At 43.5% G+C, this 12327-nt stretch overlaps 1 protein-coding gene across 1 annotated transcript in view; it reads right to left on the reverse strand.

Moving 5' to 3' along the window:
* Window positions 1-10344, reverse strand: part of LOC100752419 (quinone oxidoreductase-like protein 2) — a 35024-nt gene extending 24680 nt beyond the window's left edge. The window contains exons 1-7 of the mRNA XM_027417285.2: window positions 10228-10344; window positions 10033-10141; window positions 7158-7254; window positions 5017-5075; window positions 4432-4500; window positions 3547-3656; window positions 2051-2132 (exon numbers count right to left, since the gene is read on the reverse strand). Of these exons, the coding sequence (XP_027273086.1) occupies window positions 2051-2132; window positions 3547-3656; window positions 4432-4500; window positions 5017-5075; window positions 7158-7254; window positions 10033-10141; window positions 10228-10277 (576 nt within the window). The 5' untranslated portion in view covers window positions 10278-10344. The remainder of the gene's footprint in view (window positions 1-2050; window positions 2133-3546; window positions 3657-4431; window positions 4501-5016; window positions 5076-7157; window positions 7255-10032; window positions 10142-10227) is intronic.
* Between the last annotated feature and the right edge of the window lie 1983 nt (window positions 10345-12327).

Below are 12327 nucleotides of genomic sequence, written 5' to 3' on the forward strand. Positions count from 1 at the left end.
AGCAAATGACCTGTGCCAAGTAGGGCATGTGGAAACATTTTTAACTTGTATTTTCATGTACTTATATCTTAAAGGACTTTCCCCTTCAAAAGAAGATATAGCTCAGACAAATTTTAATATCTGAATTGAAACAAATTTTTCTATTGAATCTCTTAGAACTAAATAAGTGGTATAATTTTTCTACTTAAGAAATGCTAAACAGACACGGAGACTAATCATGATCTCTCCCCCTAAGAGAGCTAAAAGCCCTTCCTGATAACATGAGATGTGCTAATATTCCACAAGAAACCTCCAAGTCCCTGAGGTTATTCTCACATCTCACATCTCCTTCCACAAGTTTACTAAGGTGAGAAAGGAGAGATGCCACCTGAGGCACCAAATTCCATCAACTTCTAATTCTAGGTGCAGTCTCACTATCCTGGCCACAAGTGCCAGAGGAAACTTGCAGTCAGGCCACATGTGGCAGAGGAACCTTGCAATCAACATGGCCAAAAAAGCTCTCCATGTCCCCCTGTGCTCTCTCTGTCCCCTGTGCTCTCCATTTCCTCCTGCACTCCCCAAGTCAACAAATGGCAATCCCAAAAGTTAACTAGTTTCTTTCTTCCCATTCAATGTCTAACAGTAACAGGACTTGTAGAAAAACGAACTGACACACCACACTTCTGATAGGCATGTTGCACATAGAATCTCAATATTCCCAGTGGCTCTGTGGAAGCAACACCTTACAAATGAGGCAACTGATGCTCTTAAGCTGGAAGCAGAGCTTCGATGTGAACCTCCCTCCAATACCTTTAGACTCTTCCTCTGACTAATAAGATGTTCTTGGGTCTTTGAATACTCTTATTTTTTCCCACTCCATTGATCTCAACTGCCTTGGTCCAGGTATCATAACCTCTAGCCTAGACAATGCCCTGCCCTTCTGTCTCCCTCACCTCTGACCTTACCTCCATCTCTCATACCCACAGCCACCATAGTGAACTTTAAATGCAAAGGCAATGCAGGGAGTGTTAGTCAGGACCCACAATTGCAGCAAAATAGGAGGATCCCCAGTTGGAAGCCAGTCTAGACCACACAGCAAGATCTTGCCTCAAACAAAACAAAACTAAAGATAATAATGTCATTTTCCTACTTTAAATTCTCAATAACCCCCCAATAGTCTTCAACAAGCATTCAAATATTTCAGCTATGACCATGATCCTATCAGACCTGACTATCGTCACCTTTTACTATTCTACTGCAGGTCCTTCGTTTCGAGACACCACTGGCAATTCTCTGCCTGCATGGTGCTTCTTCCTTTTTCTTGGTCTTCTACCAAATTGTACCACCACTAAAATGGCCTTGACTTGTCATCACCTTCTTCTATTTAACTGATACCAGTCCTTCAGAGGTCATCTGAAATGTCTATTTCCTCACAGAAGTCATCCTCTGACCCCTACAGCCCCAGAGATGCCCCCTGTAGAGACTTGGCCCATCTTCCATTCATTCATTGATTCATTCATTCATTACTTGAAATAGCTCTTGAGTACATACTAGGCTCTAGGCACCATAATAGCTCTGGGACTAGTCATGAACCACACAGGCATTTCCCCAGGATTCCAGTCCAGGAAAAGGGAAGACATTGATCCACAATGGCTCAAATATGGAGCAATCACACAGTGAGGTATGTACTAAGAAACAGAAGTGTAAGAGACCATGCATCAATAGTAGAGAGGGGAGACTGACCTAGCCTGAGGACAGGGATAATTCCCTGAAAAGGTGACATGAGTTTAAATCTGAATAAGAGGTAGACAGTTTGGAGCACTGCGGGCAGAGAAAAGAGCATCTGCAGAGGCCATGGTGGAAAGCAGCCCTTGCCAGGTTCCAGGACCTGAAGGGCCAAGTGGTACACCTCTAGGTCTCTGCTTAGTGAGAAAGCACACAGATGGCAAGATCTTATTCTAAGTACTATAAGTCCCCAGTGCCCTTCCCACAATACTTGATAAGTGAATTAATATATTTTATGCCTAAGCACTGGAGTTAATTTTTAATGGAGACTCTAACATTCAAATACCTTGGCCCGGAGAACATTTGTCGCCACATCTATCACTGCAAGGCCTGTGGCTCCAGCGGCGGCTGTCACTAGAACAGTTTCCCTGTGCCAAGGGAAGAAAAACATTGCTGTAGAAACCTTCAAAGATCACCCAGTGGTTAGGTTCCAGGGACACAGACAAGAGCATTTTAAAGCAAGAATGTTAGAGACCCTTTCATTCAAGCTCTCCAACCCTGAGGGTAGGATATGCACATGACTTTAGAACCAATGCTAACTCTGTCTGGTTCTGAAGACTTTCCAGGAAAAAGGTCTCTCTCTCTCTCTCTCTCTCTCTCACACACATACACACACACACACACACACACACACACACACACACACAGCAGTAGCAACTGTTCCTCTAAGCAACCATACCAATACACGCTTCAGAAATTTCATCCTATAACCATTCTCAACTAAACACTGCCTGATTTTTAGAAGGCGGTGTTCATAGCCACTGTTCAACTGAAGCTACCAGTTGGTGCAACTCTGAAGGCCAGCTCTCTGAACAGATTGTGAGCCAGTTTCCCAAGTAAAGGGAAGATTTCAGAACTTTAAGTTTAAAATATCTGTAGCCAGGCAGTGGTGGCTCATGCTTTTAATCCCAACATTTGTGAGGCAGAGACAGGTGGATCTCTGTGAGTTCAAAGCCAGCCTGGTCTATAGAACGAATTCCAGGACAGCCAGGGTTACACAGAGAAACCCTGACTTGAAAACCAAATATAAATAAATAAGTAGTATAATAATAAAGTATTCTACTTGGCATAACCAACCAAGCCCAATAGAAACAAATACCATTAAGTGTTACTTATTCACAGAAAGTGAATTTAAATAAACCAACTTCCACATAGGAATGATGATACATGCCTGTGCTCCCAGCACTCAGAGGCTAAGAATGAAGCTATTGAACTCGAAGCTAACTTGGGCTCTATAATTTGTCCCAAGCCAGCCTGAGCAAGACCCCTGTCTCAAAAATAAAATAAAAATAAATCAACTCTGTAAACATGAAGTACTCCTATGAAGTGATCCCCAGAGTGGTCAGGTTCAAGAGAACTGCTTTTCCAAATTCATATTCCAAGTTCTACCATTCCGAGGCAAAAGAATGACCCACACCCAGTCCCCAGTATGAAGAGATTACTGCTCTTTTGCCTTTTGCCTTTCCTCTACTTAAAGAAACTTGAGCTGAAGAGTAGCAAGGGGAGAGTCGAGGGGAAAGAACGAGAGTGGGGAAGAAAAGAAGGATAATGTTGTTTTGTTTGGGGTTTGGTTTGGGCTCTGAAATAGGGTCTCATGGAGATCAGGCTGGCATCTAAGTCACTCTGCAGATGAGGAGGGCCTTGGATTCCTGATCCTCCTGCCTCTTTTCCCAAATGCTAGGAACCCAAGTACACCACCAGGCTGGGCTTCAGGTCCTGCCAGGCATTTCTAATATCAATAAAAGGTGCCACCTAGCTCTCTGCCTCTTACACAGTCCTTACCCAGGCTGGGTGCGGGCCCGATGCTCTACAGCCAAAATAGCTGTGCCGTAAGATACAGGTAGGACTGCAGCATCTTGTAGAGAGACGTTTTCTGGAATCCGCCACAAGGTCTATGCAAAGAAATAACAGCAAACTGTGGCAAACATGTGTACCTGGTTACAGAAGCTGCTCAATAAACATTATGATTTGATTGGGTGAGTAATTTGCAATGGGAAACACATGTTTATTACCACCTATTAAGGAGTACGTGTCAGGACCAAGCAAGCCACGGTGAGTTTAGGATTTTGGGTATATCAGATTTCAAACCCCTAAGGCTGATATCTTCTCAAAAAAGGAGCCAATTGTGGGAGAATAGACTCCAATTACTATGGGGTTATAGACAATTGCACATTAGGTAAATTTTACCTCTGTAAAGTTGGATGGGATTCTTATAGCATGGCCCCACTAGGGGGCACCACTCACATCTTGCTCACCCCATACAGAGCTACCCTGGCTGGCTCTGTTCCCAGCACAGAGCACTTCCATAAGTTTTATAGGAAAACAAACCTATATCCAACTCAATGCGCTAAACCAGTTTTTCAACCACAACTCACTAAATAGGGTCCAAATGAATGGCCAGCCAGTTGCTCAGGCACTTGAAAATAAATAAATAAATAACCCACTCTACACTCTATACAAACAAACTCTATGCAAGAGCTGTGCACCAAGACAGAAGTTTAACATTTGAGCATTTGAAAGAAGAAAAAAAAAACTGCTTGGCTAGAAACAAGATATAATGAAACAAACACAAAAGGAAGGTGGTTTGAGAAGAGAGTCATGGAAACTAAACAGAACAAAGGAAAAGAAGAAATCTATGTGTCCAACAGTGCTGAGGGGCAGGTATACCTTCTGGTCAGTGATGCACTCTTCAGCCATAGCATTTAAGTTGCTAGTCACTCCAATAACTCGATCTCCCTGGAGGAGAAAGGACATATGTTCAAAGGACATATGTTGCATTCCAAGACACACATCTCTAACCCACAAGACATAGCTTGGCCTTAATATCTCTTCAGAATTCATTTCTAGTTTAAAAACAAAATGACAGTTCTCTCAATACCAGGCTACCAAGCCAATATGAGCACATTGTACACACCAGGAGAGCCAAGGAAGGAAAAGTTGGTAGGAATTAGAATTCCTGTTACTTCTTTCACTTTCGACTCAAACTTAAAAATCTTTTATCAAAATAAAATCCTTTATTCTTTTAGTAACTGAAGACCAAGTAGTGTCTTATATTCATAATAAAGAGTTTAATGAGGCCAGAAACTTCCACCAAGTCCCCCCATCTCCTTATTCATAATTCATTCTTTCCCTTCTGCCTCAAGTTCCCTTGGTCACATGGAAAAGGCCAGGAGAAGCAAGACTTTTGGGTATAAATGAAATTAACACATTTCTCACAGCGACACACTCATTCTGGGGTTTTAACCAATTTACCTTCTTCACATTGTTGACATCTGTTCCTGTCTCCAGGACAGCCCCAGAAAACTCCATTCCTGGAATATTTAAAGATTAGGTTATCTTCTGGCCAGGCAGTGGTGGCACACGCCTTTAATCCTAGCACTCAGCGGGCAGAGGCAGGTGGATCTCTGTGAGTTCCAGACTAGCCTGGTCTACAAGAGCTAGTTCCAGGACAGCCTCCAAAACCACAGAGAAACCCTGTCTCAAAAAAAAAAAAAAAAAAAAAAAAAAAGATTAGGTTACCTTCTTCTAATTCCAGCACCCTGGAGATACGAAAACGGTGATCAACAGGGTGCCTCATCTGCTATAGGAGCTATTAAATTTTAAATGCCCATCATTTTAACTAAGGGTAAAAGGTGGTACTCAAAACACAGGAAAATGAGCATAAGGTTTCATGGTCACAACACATATGTTACGGCTGTCCCATTCTTGACCTAGATCAGTTCGAGAATATGCAAAAGCACATTGACTCATGGGTACGCAGGTACTTTTGACCCTGATCACTGGGCCATCGGACTGCTACACAACCCCAACTATAATGATCACCAAATTATATTTATCTGCTGCCATGTCTCCTTTGCTGAACTACAAGGAGGTCCTCAAGGACATGACCTATATTTATTCAGACAGTACTCAGCTCAACAGAATGAATTAGCACTATCTGCCCTTTCTTCATCCACCTCTGAAATTTCTTTCATTTTTTTATGTTTTTATTTGCTTGGGTTTTTTTGTTTTTGTTTTTGTTTTTTGGGGTTTTTTTTGGTTATTTGTCTGAGACAGAGTTTCTCTGTGTAGCCCTGGTTATCCTGGAACTCCCTCTGTAGACCAGGCTGCCCTCGAACTCACCGAGATATGTCTCCCAAATGCTGGGACTAGAGGCATGCACCACCACTGCCCCACCACCTCTGAAATTTCTGAACCTAATAGCTATGCATTTCCTACTTGCTCTGCCAGGGGAATAACTTCATTGTGACACCTTCCTCTAGTCTATTCTTTCAGCAAATACAAACAGAAGGAAACGGTTCCTGGTAGTATTAAGACAGAATACCAAAAACCCCAAACACAACAGCTGTGTGGCAATCATGGAATCACTATAATCTTTATATTTATCTGTATATAATATGCATGTACTCCAAACACACTAAGCTCTACTTAGATCTCCTTAAATAAACTTCAACAACAAAAACCAGTTATGTATCTATGTATTAAAGATCTAAAAGTAACCAGACAGAGAGAGCGTAATGGAAATCAGACAGTGGGCTGCTAAGACACAACTAAATTTTTCCTTCCTCTTCTTACTTTGGAACCTTCAGCACTGAGCTCCTTTGGGCTTGGGGTGATGAGGGTACAGGTCTTAGATGCAAGCATGTTTGTGATCCTTCAGTGAAAAAATAAAACTGAGGCAACACCAAGAAGGCAAAGGAATGAGCAGGGTTAACAATAGAATTCTGGTGAACACAACAATGTGTAAACAATTGCCCATTTGTTCAGTTTAAAGCAGTTAGTGAATGCCCTTAGTTAGCTGCCGCTGTCAACTTGACACATCCCAGAAGTATCTGAGGGAGTCTTAATTAGGGGATTGCCCCAGTCAGATTTGCCTGTGGGCCTGTCTGTAGGGCATTTTCTTGATTGCTAATTGAAGCAGAAGGGTCCAGACCACTGTGAATGGTACCATCTCTGGGCAGATGAGTCTGGGCAATATAAAAAGGATAGCCCAACATGTGCCTGTGAGCAAGCAGCATTCCTCCATGGTTTCTGCTTCACTTCCTGCCCTGACTTCCCTCAGTGATGGAAGTGGAAGCCAAATAACCCTTTCCTCACCAAGTTGATTTTGGTCAGTGTTTATCACAGCAACAGAGAATCTAACTAGACCACCGAGTGTCATCTATAAGCCAGGGCAATGCTAAGCTGGGAATACAATATTGAGTACAATAGGCCTGCAAGGGGAGGGTCATGAGGTAGTGACTCTAACAGTGATGGTGGCATATATAACAGAAACCTCACTGGTCAAGCCTGGCAGAGGATGGGGAGTAGCGTCTAAGAAGATGCATGTGGCTCTGAAAACCTTCAAAATCTTTTCCTGAAGTAGTCGCTTCAGGAGTATCCCCCATACTCACCAGGTATAAAGGGAAGAGGGGGTTTTTCCTGATACTGACCATTACAGACCAGAATATCAGCAAAGTTGACACCACAAAAGTGAACATCAACTCTGACCTGCAAAGGAAGCACAGAAGAACAAAATGGAGACAGAGTTCTTCGATAATAATTAATTAAAAAAGGGTTACCCAATGAATGACAACCATATGCCAGGTACTGAACAAGGAGTCAGAGTATCTTAAGGCAAAATGGACAAAGTTTCAGCCTCTGTGGACCTGCAAGTATAGAAGAGAAGGCACCAACTAAATAATAATGAAGCTAATGAAGCCGAATGTGCTTCTGCTGTTCAGTCAGAATCACAATCAAACTTGAAATCTTCCCGGATTATAAACCTGAACCACCATACCTGGCTCATATGTGTTGCTTTATAGTTCAACATACAGTATTAAAGATAGGAGAAAGCACATAATGAGGTCATGTGACCCTTTTGAAGAACATCAAGAAAAACTAGGGATGTAGTTCTTGAGCTACTAAAAGCAAAGAGTTAATGATTCAGACTAGGAGGTGAAAGCTTGGCACAGATAAAAGCAATGTCATGTGCAAAAGCCCTGTAACAGAGACAAAAGAAAAACCAGTGAGCCTAGAACATAAAGAGGAGAAAGAGACAAGGGAGCAAGAGAGTGAGAACACAAGACTACACCAAGATTTTAGGGATGAACTTAGGACTTCGAACTTCATACTAGATATAACAGGATGCCACTGAGGGTCTAAGTATAGACAACTATGGTAGGAACATGAGGAGGACATCCTAGAGTCCTGTCTTCTATGCTCTTGGCAAAGCCATCACTGAGGCAGAACTGCAACCACATGGCCAGTAGTATCTCTAAACCAATGGTTCTCAACGTTCTAATGCTGTGACCCTTTAATGCAGTTCCTCATGTTGTGATAACCCCCAACCACAGAACTGTTTCATTGCTACTACATAACTGTAATTTTGCTACTGTTATGAATTGTAATGTAAATATATGATATGCAGAATATCTGATATGTGACCCCTGTGAAAAGGTAGTTCGATGCCCAAAGGGATCTCAACTCACACGTTGAGAACCACTGCCCTAGACCTTTAGAGGAGCCAGTGAGTCTCAAAAAGTGGTTAGTGCTGACCATCCTTGGCATCCCCTGGGAATTTCTTAGAAACTCAAACTTCATCAGGTTTCTGCCTTTAATGACAGCATGGAGAAGACAAAGCGAGGCAGATCTCTGTGAATTCTAGGCCAGCCTGATCTCAACTCATAGTGAGTTCCAGACTAGCCAGAGATACATAGTGAGACTCTGTCTTAAAAAAAGAAAAAGAAAGAAAGAAAGAAAGAAAGAAAGAAAGAAAGAAAGAAAGAAAGAAAGAAAGAAAGAAAGGAAGAAAGAAAGAGACTTCAAACTTTCGGGCCACACCCCATGCTGAATCAGACACATGAAGTCAAGGCTCAGCAATCTGTCTGAACAGGCCCAGATGACTCTGGTGCTCACCGGAGAACACATGCCAGCAGGGTTTGGAATCCCTGAAGATGCCAGTCCCAATTCCAAACGAATGATATATACTTGTTTAAATGCATCATAGAGGTGGCAGGGTGGTTAGAAGCCATTTTTCATCTACAAAAATCATCCATTTTTTAATTCTTTTTTGTTTTCCAGAGACAGAGTTTCTCTGCACAGCCTTGGCTGTCCTGGAATTTATTCATTAGACCAGGCTGAACTCCAACTCACAGAGCTCCGCCTGCCTCTGCCTCCCAAGTGTGCCAACACTGCCCACAGCATTTCTCAATTCTTTAGGCAGGTGCCACATGCCAGGGTCTATTCCAAACTGGAGGGAGTTAATGGTGAATGAAGACAGCTCTCACAAGCTAACTCCTTACAAAACAAAACAGCTCCTGCCCAGCCCTCTTAGCCTTGAAAAACCGGAGTAGTGGTTATTGACCAGTGGACAGCACTCACATGTCCTCAAGGCACTCCATTTTGGTTTTAAGAATAATTTAGCCAAGAATGGTAAAGCATTTCTGCATTCTGGAGGCTGATGCAAGAAGATCACCAGTTCAAGGTCAGCCTGGATTACATGGTGTGTTAAAAAAAAAAGCACCGATTCCCTCAGAAAGGAATGATTCAAGATGAGCTCTGGGCACATGAATCCGGAGAAGCAGAGTGGCCGCTATCACATGTTCTTCCAAATAATCCATTTTAACCACAAGCTCCATTCTGGTGACCTTTAGGGCTGCAGCTGCATTTCTGTCTCCCATCAGCGATTCCTAACGTGAAGACGTTTGCCTACTCCACCCTGTTTCAAGTTCTGCATTCTGCACTATGTATTTGTCACATACTGTCACCATAGTGGTCACTAAGCAAAGCCAAGGTGACTTTCACATATCTGGGTAAGAGCCACAACAGGGAAAGAATCCCATTCCAAATTACTGTAGGACGTCAGAGGGGCCCAGGCATGTATTCACTGAGACAGATAGGGGTTTGGGAGAGAAGGGCGGGCGGATAATTTGACGCTGACACTGAAGAGGGGCTAAGCAAAGCATAAGGGTCCTTTATCTGTATTGTTATGTAAAGTCGTGTGTAAATCAGATGCTGTTTCTAAGGCAACTGCTCTGGAGCTTTAGAAAGGGGGCCTATACTTGAGTTCTGGGAGACGGCTTCCTTGACACTTCTGGCCTTTCTGTGAACCTTGAAAGGGCTTGACCCTCCAGCCCAGAGTGAGTGCGCTCCAGCCTCCGGGTCACCCCCTATGCTTGGGAACTAGAATCTTGACTGCGGCGGGATGCCATTCTAGTGCGTGGCCGAGATAGACGGAGGTTTTGAACCATACGTGGAGGCATCCGGAGGTCAGGCCTGTCACCCTACCTCGTGTGGCCCGAGAGGGGAGGAAGCCATCTCTTCAATGATCAGGGGATGTTTCAACTCGGCGCAGAGTGCGGCGCGGTAGTGCCGGCCCTGGCTCTGCGCGGCTCGCCTGCAACGAAGGAAAAGGGGATTGGTTTTCTCTGGCGTATCCAGGGGCCGGTACTGGGGGGTTCTGGGGAAGAGTCGGGCTTGCACCTGCACAGCCATGCCAGAGGGAGGTGCCGTGCACACAGCCGCGCCGCCATGACCAGCAGAATGTCGCGAGGGGCGTGGCCAGCTCGTGGCAGGAAGAGCCCGTGGGGAGAGCGGAAAGGCGTCCGAAGACGCGCCCCGGGCGACCCGCCGACCCAGCGGGCGGAGCTCAGATGTCCCAGCCAGGGGCTGTTAGCCCCACCTTGCTCCTAAGGCTAGAACACGGGGCGCACAGCCCTGAAGCCCGGACTCGGTGCTGGAGAGCAAATAGGGAGCATAAAGAAAAATGACTCGATTACCCCAGGTTAACCTTTTTGTTGAGAGAGGGTCTCACGATGTAGCTCTCGCTGGCCTGGAACTCACAGTTTTGAGCAGGCTGGCCTAGAACATGTGATCTTCCTGCCTGTTTCCTGGGTGCTGGGACTACAGCTGCATGTGCCTGGGAGACTGTTAAATTCGTTTTTGGCCCCTGACCATGTTGGCGCAAGCCTTTAATCCCAGCACTCTGAATTGGAGGCCAGCCTGGTCTATACAGTGAGTTCCAGGACAGCCAGGACTCCACAGAGAAACCTTGTCTTGAGAAACAAAACAACAAAATCCGTTTGAGTGACATTTCAGCAGTAGTTCTGGGTTCTTTGTAAGGAAGAAGTTCTAAATGCATAGGTGAGTCCTTTGATGTCTGCATTCGAACACCTTGCTAGTGTCCCTGCTACTAATTTTCTCACACCGGATTAATTATGATAAAACTATACCGTTACTAATGATCTGGTGTTAGCTGAAACTAAGCAAATCCAAAGAGAATGTCCAATTAGAGACAAGCCAGCTGGGCACACTCCTGTAATCCCAGGACCCAGGAGACAGAGGCAAGAAAACCAAACATAATGAGACCCTGTCTCAAGTAAAAATAAAAATAAGCTTACATGGTGGCAAACGCTTTTAATCCCATCACTCAGAAGACAGAGATAGGTGAATCTCTATAAATTTGAGGCCAGCCTGGTCTGCATAGCCAAGGCTACATAGCTGAATTGTGTCTCAAAATACTAACTAATGAAGAAGGCCAAAACTTAATGGTTTTCATGTACCAAAGGCCTGTCTATATTAGGTTTAACATTTAGTAAATGTGATTTAGTGACCACATAATCCCTAGGTGCATAGGTACACCCTGGAAGAACTAAAAGCAGCATTATTGTATATGTGAGATTGTATATAAAACTAGTTAGGAGTTGGCAAGATGGCCGAATGGGTAAAGGTGCTCATTAAAAGCTTGACAGATGAATTCAATCCCCAGAACCCACATGGTGGAAGGAGAGAACTTACACCCAAAAATTGTCCTCTGAACTCCAAAGGCTGGCCTTAATGATATAAGTATACACACACACAATAAATGGTATGTATATTAATAATTTTATTTGATGTTATCATTAAATATATAATCAAATAAATTGTTGCATTACATATAAAATATATATTACATATTAAAAATAAACTGGTCATATGTACTTACAACAGCAACCAAATATATGCCAGCAATAGATGAGAGGTATGTGATATTCTGGGGAGATTGTATCATTGGATAAATAGCATTTAATGACAGCACAGTGTTTTATGAAACCCTGTAGTAACAACTCTTTGACCACCTCCTTAATGGTTTTCACCCTCAATTAACTCTTCCATAAAAAGAAGGCATTGAACATGAATGGACAGCAGTTAAATGAAGGGAAACTGTAAAGCAAAAGTTTTACAGAGCCGGGCAGAGGTGTTGAACGCCTTTAGTCCCAGCACTTGTGAGGCAGAGGCAGGCAGACCTCTGTGAGTTCAAGCCCAGCCTGGTTTACAAAGTGAGTTCTAGAACAGCCAGTGCTACACAGAAAATCCCTGTCTCAACCTCCCCCCACACACACACAAATAAAAGCAAAAATGAAGTAAGAATGCATTTCTGAAATTATGCTCTAAAGGCTTTGATGGTTGAGGAACCCAATACCAAATAACCACTTCAGGTGTACAGTAGAGGACACTGTCATTATAATAGCATCCACTGGGAATTTTTAGCTTCACACACAACAGAATGTCTAGAATGTGAAAAGATTTTTTAAAAACCTGTGT

This window comes from Cricetulus griseus, chromosome 5, assembly GCF_003668045.3.
Source record: "Cricetulus griseus strain 17A/GY chromosome 5, alternate assembly CriGri-PICRH-1.0, whole genome shotgun sequence".
NCBI classification, from domain to species: Eukaryota; Metazoa; Chordata; class Mammalia; order Rodentia; family Cricetidae; genus Cricetulus; species Cricetulus griseus.